At 46.2% G+C, this 17,500-nt stretch overlaps 1 protein-coding gene across 1 annotated transcript in view; it reads left to right on the forward strand.

Moving 5' to 3' along the window:
• wdr11 (WD repeat domain 11) overlaps positions 1-17,500 on the forward strand; it is an 81,154-nt gene that overhangs the window by 25,699 nt on the left and 37,955 nt on the right. Inside the window, exons 9-12 of the mRNA XM_083658462.1 lie at positions 612-712; positions 2,727-2,903; positions 12,349-12,433; positions 14,953-15,059. Of these exons, the coding sequence (XP_083514588.1) occupies positions 612-712; positions 2,727-2,903; positions 12,349-12,433; positions 14,953-15,059 (470 nt within the window). The remainder of the gene's footprint in view (positions 1-611; positions 713-2,726; positions 2,904-12,348; positions 12,434-14,952; positions 15,060-17,500) is intronic.

The raw sequence follows: 17,500 nt of genomic DNA on the forward strand, positions 1-17,500 counted from the left end.
TCCACTGCACCTGTGCAGTATCAAACTCCATCATAGTTTGCAGCACTCATGAAAATCAATTTCTCCCAATCACGTTTGGTCCTTATTGAGCTGGATCTAATCAATACAAGGCGACGGTAAACAGCTCATTCTCCACGCATGCCGCTGCCCCGCCTGGCTGAGTCATTTTGAAAATACCGGAACGCAGTGGTGAGATCAATCATTTTCACAAGTCTCATTAAAATCCAATCAGCGATGGCTGAGATATCATGTGTGACAGTTGGATGATTGGATAAACAAACAAACAAACAACAAACAATGGAGCTGCTCTCCTTTCGGCTGGTATATAGGTGCTTTCCCACAAGCTATATCCATAAATATTGATGGACAAAAAGGAAATTAAAGTTGAATTATTGTGAAAATTTTACTGTCACTATAAACCTCAGCTCCACATTTTCGCACAACACCCACAATCCACCTGACGCAGTCAGGAGGAGCTATACATCACCGCCAAGACCTGGGCTGTCGGCCTGAACAGAATATGGACTTGTTTTCAATGATGGATATGTTTCATACTGTGAAAATGTATGTTGATTTGATTAATATCCCTCCTCCTCCTCCTCCTCCGGCAGTTCGGGCCTGTCGCCGCTCTACTCCCCCGAGTCGTTCTGTGGAGCTTCACTAGGCCCGACCCAGAAGAGGATCAAGGACCTCTCCCTCAACACCATGATCGGTACGACCGTGAAAAACTCTCTCACCACGTCACCAAGTTTGGTGCTTCCTCACTCGCTCGCTCACTCACTCACTCACTCACTCACTCACTCACTCACTCAAACAGCGACCTGCCTCGTAGTTGACATCATACGTTTAAACAGACATAAAGTGCAGTTATTGCAGAAATGGACACAATAACAACAATTAAGCAAGTACAAGAGTTTGCAACTGCAGAGTTTCTCGGCGGAAAATGTTTTTTTGCCGTTCTCCCGAGTGGATTTGGATTTGACTGGATCCAACGCTGATTGGCTGAACGAGTTGTCTGTCAAGGCAAGTACACCCGCCCACTGCAACTGCACTGGGTGAAAGCTTGAGGGCGGACAGTCTGGTAGAACAAAATTAAATGTGAGTTCACGTGACCGGCTGGTTTACCAGGCTCCTTCTGTCTGTCTTCTGGCCTTCTTCTCGATGGTTCCACAGCTTTGGTGGTGGTGTTCCAGCTCTCTCTCTGTGGTCCTGCTCCATGTTATTTTGAGCCTCCCTCTCTTTCGTTTGCCCTCTGGGGGCCAATGTAATGCAACTTTGGGAATTGCTGCCGTTTGCATTCTGGGCACGTGTCCAATCTAGCTCCACCAGCGTCTCTGCAATTTTGTGTGTATTTTGTCTTGCTGAGTGATTCTGAGAAGGTTGTTGTTGGAGATGGTGTTTGGCCAGAAGATAATGCGTGTTAACTTTTTTGTAAGCATGATATACTGAAGGTGGATCATTTATGGATGGCCTGTTCTGTTGTTTTTCATCATTCTGCTCCATAGAGTAGGGTTGACAAATACACAGCTTTGCTTTGGTATATTCGGAGTTTGCTTTGTAAGCTGATCTCCAGATTTGTTTAAGTTTTGTAAATGTTGCGTGTGCTTTATCTATGCTATTGTGAATGTCTTTGCTGATCGGTGCTGTATGGTGTTCCTAGGTACAGTATGTGAAGATAATGGTTGTTTTTCTATGATCTGTTCATTTATTCTTACTGCTTTTGGTGTATTTATTGATGTTGATGACGCATGACTTTGGTTTTGTTACAGTTGAACACCAGGCCAACTTATTTGCCCGTAGGACTGGTCGTCTCGCTGTCTTTTTCCCCTCGCTGTGGTGATGACGTGTATGTGCTTTCCAAGAAAACATATCACTCACATCGTGGCCTGCAGGCAAACATCTAACCTTGTATGCAGTATTGCTATGCAAGACTGCCTTCAACATAGTTTTTTTTTTGTCTGTATCTGTAGAAAAATGAGCTTCATCCTAGACAGAAAATGGGAAAAAGAACGAGGGAGATGGAGAGAGGTGTGTGTGTGAGAGAGACGGGGGCCGGGGTGAGGGAGGGGAGTGCGCATTACCTTGAAATCATGCCCCCTCCATCGGATTTAATGCCCACCTACGAATAGGTCTCTGCTGCCTCTGGCTCTGCAGGTTTGAGCTGCACCCCTGGTCTTCTACATCCTGGAGATAATGAAAACCGGCCAACCTCATAACTGAGGCCTGGCTGCCAAGCCAGGCTTAATGAAATGAACAATAAGATGGCCTTTTTCTGCTGGCTGCAGCCTCAGTGAAATTATACAAGCTTTCCCAATTCAATCAGAGAAAGCAACCTTGGATGAGAGTGGTACTGTAAGGCCAAGTCCAAAGTTCTACTGTAATATTATTGACTTGTAGTGGACTGGCCTCCTCTCCTAGAATTTCACCAAATTTGACTTTTAGCCTTTCCGAAAAAGACGTTTTTTTCGTCTGCCCTCCAGGTCTTGAATCGTGAGTTCTTAAGATCAAGAAAAGAAAGAAACGTGCACAAAAAAAATCAATTCCCATCATGTCAGATGTCATTGCCTGAAGCAGTCGAAAGAAGAATGTTTACTTGTGTTTTCGTACCAAATGTTCAGCATCTTGAATTGTTTGTTTTTGTATTTTTGCCAAATGTGTAGAGTAACGACTTCAATGTCACTACGTCTTAACCCTTCCCATGTTGTCTGTGTCGATCCCATCCCCAGGCGAGACGCTGATAGCTGGCGAGGCTCCTCCTCCCTCCTCCAGCCAGCAGGAGGTGCAGTTGAAGTTTCTGCTGACCGGTCTGCTCTCTGGTCTGCCGCTGCCGCCCTTCTCCCTCCGCATGTGTCCGCCCCTCACCACCAAGAACATCAACCACTACCAGCCCCTTCTGGCTGTAGGTAGGTAGTAACGCCAGCACGCACACAAGCACAAATAACAGTTGCAATTGACAGCTTTGACAGCTCACCCTAAAGTCCAAAATACATATATTCGCTCTCACCTGCCATGCTATTTATCCATCTATATCGTTTTGTGTTAGTTGCCTGAGTTTTGGAGATATCGTCCGCAGAGTTTCTGCCTTCTCTCCAATACAATGGAACTGGATGGCACTCGACTTGTGGCGCTCAAAGTGCCAAAGAAATACATTTGATAAACTCACAACAGCAATGTCTCTTTCCAGAAATCATGACCCTGTTACTGAAGATAATCCACAGACCTTGTTATGAGCAGTTTCATGGAGGAACTATTTTCTTTTGACTGAACTACACCCGCTAGCTGCTAGCTAATTCCTACATGAGACTGCAAAAGAAAATAGTTCCTACATGAAACTGCTCACAACAAAGTCTGTGCATTATCTTGAGTAACCGGGTCATGATTTCTGCAAAGAGACAATGCTGGTGAGTTTTTCAAATGTATTTCTTTGGTGCTTCGAGCACTACAAGCCGAGTGTCATCCAGTTCCATTGTATTCAAGAGAAGGCAGACATCTCTGCGGCCGATATCTCCAAAACTCAGGCAACTATCTCAAAACGATATAGATGGATAAATAGCACTACAGGTGAGAGGAAAAATATGTATTTTGGCTTTTAGGGTGAGCTGTTCCTTTAATTTCCAAAAGTTTGGTATAGACAAAAAAGTGTATGGAGAATATTGTTGTTCAGCACATTGTGTGTGTGTAGTAGTTGCAGACATATTCTCATTGCTCACACATACATTACAGTGTGTGTAATCTTCAAACCATTATGGCCTAGTTTGCATTTATATTGCCACTGTCAGCATATCGAACATCAACTGAAATATTCAAATCCAAAGTCTGGAAATTAACATCCGGCAAAAATGGATTGTGAAATGGAAAATGTGGAAGAACCTGATATATGTGTGTGGCAGAGAGAGCGGTGTTTCTCTGTCATCAGTCATGGCCATGGCTCTCATGCAGTACATACAGCATGTGTGGGCCATGTATTTAATCTCCGTAGTTGTTAAACGCAGCCTGTCTCTCAACGTCATTCATCATCATCACGACATTGTTTGCACAAATTGGAGCGTTGAAGCAGTCTGAAGACGTTTGTCTGCTGTGATTTATGAAATGTTGCTGCCCAACAATAATATGGTTACGAAAACAAAATCCAGTGAGAAAGGTGTGCTTTGGAGGGCACGGTTCTGAACAATTACGCTGCTTCAGCTACACAGTGTGAATGGTTTGGGTACATTGAAGTAATTGGTGTTTTTTCTTTCTGTGGTTTGGGTCTGAAAAATGAGACTTAATAAAAAGAGAAAATGAATAGGAGCAGAGCAGAGCAAGAGCAAGGCCTGGCAAATCGGTGAATCAAAAGATGAGGGAAAATGAACAGCATCTGAGGCAAGCAGGTCTTCATAATCAAAAGGTGACGGAACTGAGCAGCATCTGAGGCAAAGCAGGTCTTCATAATCAGAAGGTGAGGGAACTGAGCAGCATCTGAGGCAAAGCAGGTCTTCATAATCAGAAGGTGAGGGAACTGAGCAGCATCTGAGGCAAAGCAGGTCTTCATAATCAGAAGGTGAGGGAACTGAGCAGCATCTGAGGCAAAGCAGGTCTTCATAATCAAAAGGTGACGGAACTGAGCAGCATCTGAGGCAAAGCAGGTCTTCATAATCAGAAGGTGACGGAACTGAGCAGCATCTGAGGCAAAGCAGGTCTTCATAATCAGAAGGTGAGGGAACTGAGCAGCATCTGAGGCAAAGCAGGTCTTCATAATCAGAAGGTGAGGCAACTGAGCAGCATCTGAGGCAAAGCAGGTCTTCATAATCAGAAGGTGAGGCAACTGAGCAGCCACTGAGGCAAAGCAGGTCTTCATAATCAGAAGGTGAGGGAACTGAGCAGCATCTGAGGCGAAGCATGTCTTCACCTGAGAAAAGCAACACAATTATCACACGCACTGATTCTCATTCTCCGCTTCGACGCTCAGGCAAAGTGAATATCAATTACTGTTGCCGTCACAGCAGCAGCAGGAGCCTATTCAAAACCTCAGGTCAGCAATGTTAATCAAACCCGGCTGTAATAATAAGTCTAAATGTGTCGTGATTTGTTCTCTTCATTATGGCTATTTGTAGTCCAATTAATGGAACACGTTGGAAAGGTTGCAGTGGGAAACGCTGCTGTTGCCAAGTGCAGTAAAACGCGTCTTGAGAGGCATCACTCTGACCACTGAAAGGAAATGCAGTGCGTCGGCACGTCTGAATACACAAAGGACTGCTTTGGATTTGACTACACACAAAGTGAGAAGGCGGCGGTGCCTTTGTTTTCCGCGCCGTCTTTGCAAATGTTGTTTATATGGCTTAATATGCTATTACTCCCCAGAGACAGCTGCCGGGAGAGAGAGAGGCGCAGGGGAAGTTTGGATTTATTTGTTTTAGAGCAGCATCGTGATTTTCTACAAAAACTGTTGCCTTAACGTCCTCACAGTAATGATGCATAAAATTATGAAAGTCTCCGTTTGAATGGGGGGAATTAAGGATTCAATTGTGTATGCAATGTGTCACACTGTTTTTGTCCTTCTGTTCCGCTTTGTGTGCGTGTGCCTGAGTGTCTGTGTCTGTGTCTGTGTGTGTGTGTGTGTGTGTGTGTGTGTGCGTGTGTACACACACACTCCCGCTTGTGCACAAGATTCCATTTAAGTCCCCCCAGCGTGCCGCCGCTCGCCTCCCCCAAAGCAGCAAGACTTCAGTTTAATTGTCAAGCTGAAAAATCGGCTCCTCACAGTTCCCTGACATAGCTCACATAAATTAATCATAGCACAAAGATACATCGCCTCCCTCAGACCCGCAGACAAGCCGATGAATAATAACACCCGCCGACTAAATTTCTCACAACCTTTTCGCAGCGGGTCTCGTTGTGTCTCACTACGATGCACATCACATCCGCAGCCGCTGAGCGGTGAAGGCGCCAGGTTCCCCAGAAGTTCACCACCCATCGTTACTTTATGACTCCAATTAACTCCTAAACGGCATCGAGGGATGATGATCACCACTCGTCTCAATCTGTTATTTACAATTGTTGTGTTTGTTTTAAAGTGAAAGTAGATCTCTTAGGGACGCACGATATATCTGCAATCATACCGGTATCGGCAGATGTTAGTCATTTTTTAAAAATCGGCATCGGTCCGATGTTGCAATGTTAATATCGGTTATCGGTATCAGCCAAAATGTTCCCATTGAGAGGAAACATTGTGATAAATCTATGATTTATGGGCTTTTCCAAATGTTTTGGAAATAAAGAAATGCATTACTTTTTCAAATTCACAGTGTTTACATGTCTTTTTCAGTATGTTCAAAATGTTATAATCATAGAAATATGTTTTTATACAGATCATATCGACATCGGTAAATATCGTTTATCGGCCATACCAGCAATGTTAATATCGGTTACCGGTATCTGCCAAAATTTTCACATCGGTGCATCCCTAACATCTGTACATAAACAACAACAACAATAACAACAACGCTGCTCTAAAAATCGGTTGATTCAGAAACATATTTCAGTGCCAACAGGGAGACCCTGTAATTTCTTTCCCCCATCAGTGTGCGAGTGCTCCAGCCGGAGCAGTGGGACCCCGTCGCGCCGCAGATGGTCCCGGGGTTAACTCGGCACAGCTGGCAGCACCCAGCGGCGCTCACAATCCGAAACTAGCGCACGCGGCAATTTCATTTTCCCGTCCATATTGTTTGTCAAATCCCCATTGTCATCTAGCGCTGTCAGTCTCTGTCTCTCTCTCTCAGCATTATTGAAATGTGCCTTTTGTTCTGCTGCCCGAGAGCTGGCTGGCGGGGAGTACGCTCGGGCGGCGACGACGAGATGATTACATCGGGGATCTACTCGCCATCCCTGCCCAGACGAGGTGGCGATTCAAAATAATTGTATGTTCAATTGGAATCGGTATCATGAGGCTAGTATTATTTTATTAGTAAGTAATTATTTGTATTATTATTACACTTGGTAATAATAGCTCATATTATTGCAGGAAGTAGAAGTTGCAACAATGTTTGAAATTGCCGTTTTGGTGCCGTGACATCCATTTCCAGGCCTAATTATCACCCTTGAGAAAAAAGAATATATCCCCCGGGTGACAACAGCCATCAGCAGCACTTTCTCAGTAATAACACCTGAGTTGGCACTGAGACAGGTGTCTGTGCACACACACCTTGTCATCTGCCTGCTGCTCTCCTATTTACTGATAGCTGGAGAGAAAACACCCAATCAATGCGCCCGGTCCGATCCGTGATGAATACTTAGGCAGACAATTAGCACTTCCTGTCTTGCCCTCTCCCCGCTCTGCGTTGGCTGTCTCCCCTAATGGGCGCCGGCGTTAAAAAGGGGCCCTCGCTGATGCGGCGCCATGGGGAGGAGGAACACCCGGGGAGGAACCAGGGTGTTACACCTTCCACAGGGTGAAAATAAGGGAGGAGATGAGCTCACTACTGATGGTGCGAAAGCACCGAGGGTTGAAATTGCCCCCTACAGTCTCATTACAGTTAGACAGAAGGCGGGGATTCCCATCTCACTTTTCTCCAGTTTCATCTCTAGCATCTCCTCTCTATCACTCTCTGTCTGTCTGTCTGTCTGTCTGTCTGCCTGCCTGTCTGTCTGTCTGTCTGTCTGTCTGCCTGCCTGTCTGTCTGCCTGCCTGCCTGCCTGTCTGTCTGCCTGCCTGTCTGTCTGTCTGTCTGCCTGTCTGTCTGTCTGTCTGCTCGCCTCAGAGGGAAAGTCGCAGACAGTAGTTTTATACCAGAGCTAGCATGCTCTGAGGTACCGCTGCCTGCGTTCCCTCCCTGTCAGAAACGCTGTAATCTGGGTGGGTGGGACCTGTCACCTGACAGCTCCATTAACTCATTGAGTGCCAGCCACTTTTGGAGAACGGACGCTCCCAGTGCCAGAGTTTTCAGAGCGTTTTCAGTGATTTCTCGAGGCCCACAGAATATTGTGTGATATTACTATGTAAACACCGAACACGCAAAAAGAACAAGGAGACTCTATTGTATCATCAGCAAAAAAAAGTTTATTGATACCATTTTCCGTTCTTTAGTTATGAGCCGGAGAAGATAGGTTGTTTTCAGCGTTTTCAGGCATTTCAAATTATAAGCTGAGATATTCAGCCTTTTGTGAAATGCAGCATTTCAAGCACATTCACTGACTCTAGATACGGTAATATTTTCTGATGTAGTGATGTGGTGTAGTTGTGTCCTGCCCTGCGTGCCCCACCCCCCCTCCCCCCCCTCAGCTGAAAACTCCTCCCCACACTAGTAACACACAGCCTCGCACCAAGCGTCTAGGAAGCCTGGGAAGCGCCGCCTCCCAGGCAGCGCAACATGGAGAAGCCACACGCGGACTGCAGTGAAAGGTTTGGCTTTTCAGTGTCGCGCTGCTGCTTTTCTAGCGGCTAATCATGTGGAGAAACTATGCTGACAGACAGACAGAGGCAGAAGGACTCAGTTGTGTGCGCGGATTGACTGTGTTCGCACGCACCGTCAGTTGCAGCCAGAACAATCTACATGGCTCTGGACTGCAGCATGAGCGGGTTCTCTTTCATCAAGGCTATTTCAGGCTGTGTATTCCTGACATTTCTGTAATCTGGAGAGCACTGTCGCCACCTAAGGGTTCTGTAAAATAGGTTATAGACCTCCAATAGCTACTATAGTTGTACAGGAGCTGCGGAAGGCTTTGATCGACGTCCCACCGTCAAAAAACGCATTGGACGTCGAAGGACGTCCGTGGCACTCTACGTCACTATTTAATTGGACGTCGAAGGACGTCCATGGCACTCAATGAGTTAAGATAGGTAGGCACAGTTGAAGTCGGAAGTTTACACTATTTTGTGAACCGCACCAGTCCCTCGTGCAGCAAAGCATCTTCCCGAACGACAAAAGGCACGACCGCACGCGTCTGTCTCGTCTGTATGTTTTCACTACAACTCTGCGTCGAGATGTTAGCGTTAGATGTATTTCACACCGATGGTTAAGCTTTGCAATTGAGACGCGGTTCACGTGCGTGCCGAAACCGTGGGGCGGCTGATCCGTACGGATCACGGATCAACTGCCATGACATCTGTGGAGTGGTTAAAAATGAGTTTGAATGACTTCAACCTAATTGTATGTACAGTAAACCTCCAACTTCAACTGTACAAGACCCAGAACCCCCCTGTGTTCTGGTCACACACGCACGCAGATCCAGAGCCACATCCACCCCTTTAGTCATTTGAGTGTTGCACATCTAATTGATTTCTCCATGCTAGCTCCTCCCGGCAAATATGATTGGCTTCACCATTTGCGGCTGCCGAATGAGAGCGCATCAAGACTGACTGAGTAGAGAGCAAAGACTCAATTGGTCGATCACAGAACGGAGGATAAGCAGCGACTGATATGATGACAGCGGCTTCAGTGGGCTGTCAGGGGGTAGCAATTACATTAGTAGTCCAGAAATGAATCTCTTCAAAGCCTCCGGTCTAGTCTCCAGACTCATCTCTGGCAGCCTGACAAGCCTCAGAGCCGACAGACCTCAGTTCAGCTGAGGATACCGCCAGCCCTACAGAGACTAACTGAATTTCAGACGCCGAAATATAGCGAAAGCTTCAAGTTGTTGGATTTTTATAAGAGGAGCTCAGACTTGTGAAAATCTCATGTTGTGTACAGACTATATATAAAGTGTGAATAACACATTCCTTGGCACTGTGAGATCTTTTTAACAGAGGAAGGCAAGTGAGCAATTAATCATTAGGATGAGGTGAGGGAGTGCAGTCTACCTCAACTGTCAGCCGCCGACTAGCAAAGTAAAGTTGTGTGAAGATTCATAACTGTATTAAAGATTCACAGTCGTTTAACTCTTACTTATTTGTTTGTCTTAAAGGGCTAATTGCTAATCCAATTAAAGACATCACATCACATGTGTTGTTTCTGTGTCCGAGGACAGTTTGTGAAGTCAATATTTGTGAACTCTTTAACCACAAATCGGGAGCTGCACCATTCACAATGAATGGGACTTTGTGAATTGCAGCATTGCCAGAAAAAGGTCCAGACCAGAATTTAAACCTCATTTATGCTGCAAGAACTGACTTAATTCTACGGGTCACGAGACACCATTCAGTGTCTATGGAGCACTGCCACATTTGACGACATCCCTGACTTGACAAATCCAAGGGTTCGTTCTCCAGTTTCTCACTATTAGGAAAGTGTTTTGCATGTTCAGTATTGACTCAACTGTCCAGGGCTGCAGGTATAACGTGTGTTTTTAAATGTGTGGAATGTCCCTTTAATTAGATACCACACAGTAAACCAAAGAACGTAGGGTCTCATGACCAGTGTTGGGGGTAACTCATTACAAAAGTAACATATTACATGTAATATATTACTTTTAGCAGTAACTCAGTAATATAACTTATTACAAATAGGATTGCAGTAATATTATACCAGTTACTTTGTCCGAAATAACACAAGTTACAAAGTGAGTTACTTTTTTTCATCAAAGCACATATTTAAATAAAGATCAATCATTTCCTAATCAAATTGTGTGTTCTTATGCAAATAACAACTATAGATGACAATAACAAAGGAAAAGGATCACATTTAGAATTTTGGACGGTTTACACTGACTTCAAGACAGTTGAAATTATTTTTTGGGATGGTTCGACGGGGCGGCGATGTCATTCTGCTACTGCTGTTATTTTGGTGAAAGTCATGCAAAAGTAGTGTAATAAGTTACTCTCTACACAGACAGTAATATTGTAAAGTAACTTATTACTTTCAAATGAAAATAACTAGTAATATGTAGTATATTACATTTTGAAAGTAACTTGCCCAACACTGCTCATGACTGATTGACCTGCATTTAACTCCTGAGGAAAAAGAGACCGCTTTCCAACTGCTGTCACATTTGATGTATCTGGTAACTGGTGTCACACCTGAAACTTTTCCAGTGACACCCAGCAGCTCCAGTCAGCTTCCAGAGCAGAGCCATATGGAGGGGTGGCAGCATCTCTGTCATTAAAGCAGGCAAACAAGCGCCGGCTGGGGGTTGAGGAGTGAGCGCAGCAGCCTGCCTACCTGCTGTAACAGTCCCCTACCCTACCCTGCATGTCATCTACCTGCCAGGCTGTGAGGGAGAGCCAACGCACACACACACATATATACACACACACACACACACACACACACACGCCCATGGAGCAGTGTGTAGCACCACCACCTCCAGATGTAGCGTCTGCGTGTGGTCGTCTCGTGGAGGCCCCTGTGCAGACGGAGAAGTCCTTTCCGCAGGGACACCTGCAGCACATCAGCCCGGCTCCTCTGTCATGCAGACGCTAATTACACAGGCTTCAACACCTGTTTGTGTTCGCATCCGCCACAAAAATACTCCCTCAAAACCCCTTAATCACTTTCCACACGTCATGAGGATGGACTTTTGAGCAACATCCACATCTGCTCCAAAGCTCTTACGACTGTTTGTACAGGACGCTTGTTTCCCCACGGAAATTAAATATAATCATTTCGAGTAAAAAATATATATTTTTGCTATTCTATATTTTACTGCGATATTCTGCGTTATCTAATGGATTGTAAATGATAGGCAAAACTGCGATATTCTGCGTTATCTAATGGATTGTAAATGAAGAGATAGAGATGCTGTTCAAGAGATGTTGAGAGGCAGTCTCTAAATCCCCAGTCGAGCTGGCAAAATCCAGGCAGGGAAACACTCACCCTCCCTCAACTGCCAAGGTGCCCTTGAGCAAGGCATTGAAACCCCCAACCCGTTCCACTGGTGCAGCTCAGTTGCCACCAGTAGAAGACTGTCGTCATGGTGGTGGACAGCGCTCGGTTGTGAATGTAATCTGTTTGCTGAAAAGGATGTCTGCTCTGCTCGGTCAACCTCTCCTGGGTACGCAAAGGGATCAAAAGGAGTTATCTATTGATTTTGGGTTGATTTCCCCCCTTTACAACATGAGCAGCGAACTGTGGAAGAAAACCTCCGACCGTGCCAAACCGCCTCAGTTTCTCCACCAGACCGGCAAATGTCACCTGCAGTATGTAGCATTTTTAAATCAGGTGCTTTCTGGTGGGGCGGGGGGGGGGGGGGAGTGGTGGAGCAGCGATGCCATTTTCCCCCAACGTCAGATGAAATGGAGAGATGTTCACAGGCTGTGAGCTGAGTGACAGACAGGTCCCGTGCTGCCTCTAACCACACCTTTAGTGACAGGGAACAAGGAGGGGTGTCACACAGAGGGGTGTCACTCTAATCCTAAGAGAAGTGGGCTGTGTCTCTCCTCTTTCTTCTTCTGTCTTGTTTCTTATTGCTCATGCTCCATGCTCTGTCTCTCCTCAGGGACCGGTAATGGCTCCGTGCTGGTGTATAACCTGACCAGTGGTCTTCTCCACAAGGAGCTCAGCGTCCACTCTTGTGAAGTCAGGTAAGACTCCCCGGTGTCGCTCTGTGTGTACACTACAGCATGGTAAAAAAAAAATACTGCTAGGCTCCCACTGGTATAAAAACAACAAAAAAACACATGAACCCCGGTGGCCAGTCATGTCTACTCTCTGTGCATTGATTTATCAGTTTGGCTGATTGGATTTGAGCACCAAGAGTGCTTCAGGGTGTTGAAGATAAATAACAGCCTCCCCTGGCTTGGTTTACAGGGAGCTCTCTCGGTATTTTCCCCGAGCGTCTTCGGAGAAGTCAAGCTGACAGCCGCACAGGAACGAAATGAAATGAATCCACACGTGCACAGATAGCAGCGTGTACATGTACTCTGCTGCAAATCATTAGACCACATAATACTGTCATCAGAATTCAGTTGGGGGGGGGGGGGGCTGCAAGTCGACAATATTAAAATATTGTCGACTTAATTATAATCTTCCTTTGGCTTTTGAAAATTCATAATCAGAAAACCTTAGTCCTCACACTGGTTTGGTTTCCTGAGTAGCACATGTCAAGGTGCATTATCTGTATTTGTCCTGGTTGCTGCGCGACCGCGGCAGCAGAGGGGAAAATTGGCCAACTACAATTGGGGAGAAAATTGGGCGGGAAATCATAATAATAATAATAAGGTGCATATCTGTAAGTGAGCACTGACGTCTGAGGTCTACAAGTCAGGCCACACTGAAAGGGGATCAAGTCAGAATGGCGCTGCATCTTCCCAGCGGTCCACAATGCAACAGCCAAACATCAACACAGCGAGCACGCCGCGCCTCATTAATGACTATTCTCTGATGAGCGGCAAAACTATTTCACCAGGATTAATCAATCTCTTAACGGCATAATTGATTCAATCGCGTGCTTAATGAGATTGAATCAATTATGCCGTTACGAGATTGATTGGGAGCAAACACCATCCGTCCAAGCAGAGCCAGGCGCTCGTTAATGAGAGAAGTTGCTCGGCACAAAATTCAAACTTTAATGAGCTACGGGGTAGGCAACACAAGTTCCTTGAAATTCTGCAGTTTCCTGCGTGTGTGTGTGTGCGTGCGCATGTTTGTGTGTGTGTGTGTGCGCGTGTTTGTTTGTGTGTGTGTGCGCGCGTGTTTGTGTGTGTGCGTGCGCGTGTTTGTGTGTGTGTGTGTGCGTGTGTGCGTGCGAGAGAGAGAGAGATAATGATTGAGTATGTGAGGTTTCCTCTGTTTTCTGGTGTCAGCCTGTCACTGTGAATTTTCTCTACAGCCTTGGCATTCGGCAAACCGCCTCTTCATGTGCTCGTCACCTCTCACTCACAAACACTAGCTCGTGCTCGCAGGCTGCATGCGATATTGAACACATGAGCGGCAGTTAGTACCGTCCATCAACACGTGTGCATCACTCAGACGTCTTGTCCTCCGTTGCCTCCTGGAGTGATGTGTTTACCGCTTGTCTCTGCATCGTGAAACCAGAGGACACACGGGCGTGCACGCACACGCTCGAGCAGACACACGCGCTCGCTCGCACGCGCGCGCGTGAAAGCCGTGGTGTCAAATCAGATCTTTCCCTCACAAAATCGCCTTTCCTCTGTACCTGTGTAGACTATATAGCTCTAGCCAGTGGCCAGGGCAGTGGTTCTCTAAAGGTGCGTTCACACCTACCTATTCAAAGTTTTTCGCTGGCATCGAGTTTACATACAAAGTCAATGCAAACGAGCAAAGGGTTCCAAAGAATTCCAAAGGGTTGAATCGAGCGACGGAGAGAAAAATAAATATCTCGGTGTGAACACGGCTTTAAGTAAGTAAAGTTTATTTGTACAGCACCTTTAACAGATACGGGATCACAAAGTGCTTCACAATAATAAAAGATCAAAGACAACAGGCAACACAGTGCCATAGTCAGAATTCAGTCAGAATTCAGATTTTAATGTCAGAATTCTGGAAAAAAAAAAGTCTGAATTCTGAGATTAAAGTCAGAATTCTGAGAGAAAAAAATCAGCATACTGTTACATGTGACATCACTGATGATGTCACTGATGATATTACCGATGTACCGGCATTTGAACGTCTGGGGTCCGTGGATTTGTGTGCCTTCAAAATGGAGTCACAAGCCAGAAAAGGTTGGGAACCACTGCGTGTAGTGAAGTGCTGTGACATACAACATTAAGTTCAGTAATGGTGTGTTTTCTGTGGAGGGGAAAGGAGAAGCACTGTGGAAATGAGCCTCAGCCCAGCCATGTCAAAGGAGGCCCGGCTGCTTAGCATCCTCTTTACATTGAGTGGGGAAGTGGACTCATTGATCATGTGGCTAATTAGCATGTATTTACGCTACAGTACATTTTCGCTGGGCATTTTTTTACTACTTTCTAATGGATGTTGTAGGCTTACATTTTACCTTCCTGCTTGGCTGGATCAAATGAACGCAATTCAACGGTACACGTCAGAATTTTAATTTGAAAAGCGTGTCTGTCTGTTTGTGTGTCTGTGTGTGTGTGTGTGTGTGTGTGTGTGTGTGTGTGTGTGTGTATTTGTTCCACAGGGGGATTGAGTGGGTGAGTCTGACCAGTTTCCTGTCCTTTGCTACTTCTGCTCCCAACAACATGGGCATGGTGCGGAACGAACTGCAGCACGTCGACCTGCCTACTGGTGAGAGGCTTACACACACACGCGCGCGCACAGACACACCCACACACACCGCACACACACACACGCGCACACACAGACACACACACATACACACACACACACACTGCACAGTCACACACACACATGCGCGTGCACACACACACACACACACACACACACACACACAATGAAAGCCCCGAGCCAAGTGTAGCGCCCAGTACATTAGTATTGGTCTCAGTTCTTGCCATTTCCCTGGTACTCCGTGTACCTGCTGCCTACAGAGTCATTCTCTGTCTCCCTCTTTCTCTCCATCTCTATTCGCTAGTTCCCTCGTAGACTTCTTCTTCTTCTTCTTCTTGCTCTCTGGAGGATACTCGCACTCTCTCCAAATGAAAGCTAAACCGTGTGAGGGCACCACCTAAGGGTGTTTCTGCCTCTGAAAATGAGATCTCACCATGCTGCTGTTCAGAGAGACTTATATCCCCGGCTTAAGCCCAGCGGCCGGGCGCACAGAATTACTGCACCACTGGGGAGCGCCGTTGACCCTGGAGCGGCTGTGGAAAACACACAACGCCGCATTTCCCGAAAGAGCCAGCAGGGCCGCAGCGTGATTAGAGCACGGAGTGACGGGTGGTCGGGACCAAAATGGATGGAAGTGCCCGCGGAAAAAGACATGTAGTACCGGGCTATAAAGAGTTGAGAGGAACAGAGCAGGGATGAGATATGACAGAAAAACACCCGAGTTCAGACTTTTATATAGTTCTACTTTTCTGGTAAAATATGTTCCCAAAATTTACGAACAAAAAAAACGGAAATGAGAATATGTGCAACTCTTTTTCTTGCAGTATGTTTCACCATAGGACCACATCTGACCCAGAGGTGGAGAAAATATCACTGTAGAGCCCTTCAATGGTCATGTTTATCCAGTGATGCTCTCTCATCATCATCATCACACTAAATGTCCAGCAGCAACGGACGTTTCAGCCAAAAGGCCTTCTTCAGCGTCGTTGACTCTAATCATTGGCCTCTTGACTGCCTGACCTGAGGATAGACCCTTCTCACGGGGGCCATTTTGTGTCGAAAAGGCAGGGTAAACACAGGTGCAAGCAAAACACTAATGAGGGTTTCCAACATCCACGATTGAAATTTGGGGAACCCTTATTAGTGTGTTGCTTGCACCTGTGTTTACCTTGCCTTTTCGACACAAAATGGCCCCTGTGAAAAGGGTCTATCCAGGGACACCTCGCAAATAGGCCTTTTTCCACAGCAGCCATTTTGTCTCTAAAAGGCAGGAAGTAGCACAGGCAGGCGCGGACTGCATAATCGGGCACGTCGGGCAAATGCCCGGTGGCCTGGCCCTTTTTTTTTTTTTTTTTTTTTTTTTTTTTTTGGTGCTCGCAGTCAGGCCACTCACTGAACAGCAGGCCAGGCGCCGCCTACTGGTTTACTAGTGGTTTTATTACTTTATTCAGGGTTAAAGTGGGTGCATCTCATTGTAAAATTGGACTCAGCCCAAATTGGGCTTAAAACGGCCCAAATTGTGCTTCAAACGGCCCAAATCTGGCTACAAACGACCCAAATTGGGCTTCAAACGGCCCAAATCTGGCTTCAAATGGCCCAAATTGGGCTTCAAACGGCCCAAATTGGGCTTCAAACGGCCCAAATCTGGCTACAAACGACCCAAATTGGGCTTCAAAAGGCCCAAATCTGGCTTCAAATGACCCAAATTGGGCTTCAAACGGCCCTTCGGACGCCGGCACGCGCGTCTGCCCATATCAGCCTGGCCTGCTTGGTATCTAATGCCCGGCCTGAATTAGGATCCCAGTCCGCCCCTGAGCACAGGTGCACCAAAACATTATTTAGGGTTTCCAACTTCCAGTCCATTTAGGTGTTGCAGTGCTGAAGCCCCAATTAGAGAGTTGGTTGCACCTGTGTTTGCCCTGCCTTTTAGAGACAAAATGGCAGCTGTGGAAAAAGGCCCATCGCTTGACTTGAGTACTTTGCATTGGCTGAGTAAAAGATGCGGCCAGTAAACGGCACTGAAAACATCACCCCCTCTTGGTCGGAGGTCATCACTCCAAATAGGAGGCTTGACTTAACATTTGCTCTAAATCAGCGTTACCTGAATGACGCAACCTCATCAGCTGTTATTTATTTACATTGATCTAACCCTTGAGCTGACGTTAGCGATCAGATCGTCACACCGAGCAACTTTGAAGATGGACCCTATGGTATATGGTATAGCTATGGCATATCCTATAGTAAATGATTATTGGAATATAATGACGGCAGTGTGTGTGTCTGTGTGCTTCGTTCAGCACGAGCTGGCGTCAGAACGATAGGCTACACGAGCGTGCGTGTGCGTGCGCGAGTACGACCCTGCGGCCAATCGCCATATCGCCTAATTATTTTGTCCTCAATTCGTTGAAAGGGTGAAATGACTCTCTCTCTCTCTCTCTCTC

The sequence above is a fragment of the Poromitra crassiceps genome (assembly GCF_964638095.1).
Source record: "Poromitra crassiceps genome assembly, chromosome: 22".
NCBI classification, from domain to species: domain Eukaryota; kingdom Metazoa; phylum Chordata; class Actinopteri; order Beryciformes; family Melamphaidae; genus Poromitra; species Poromitra crassiceps.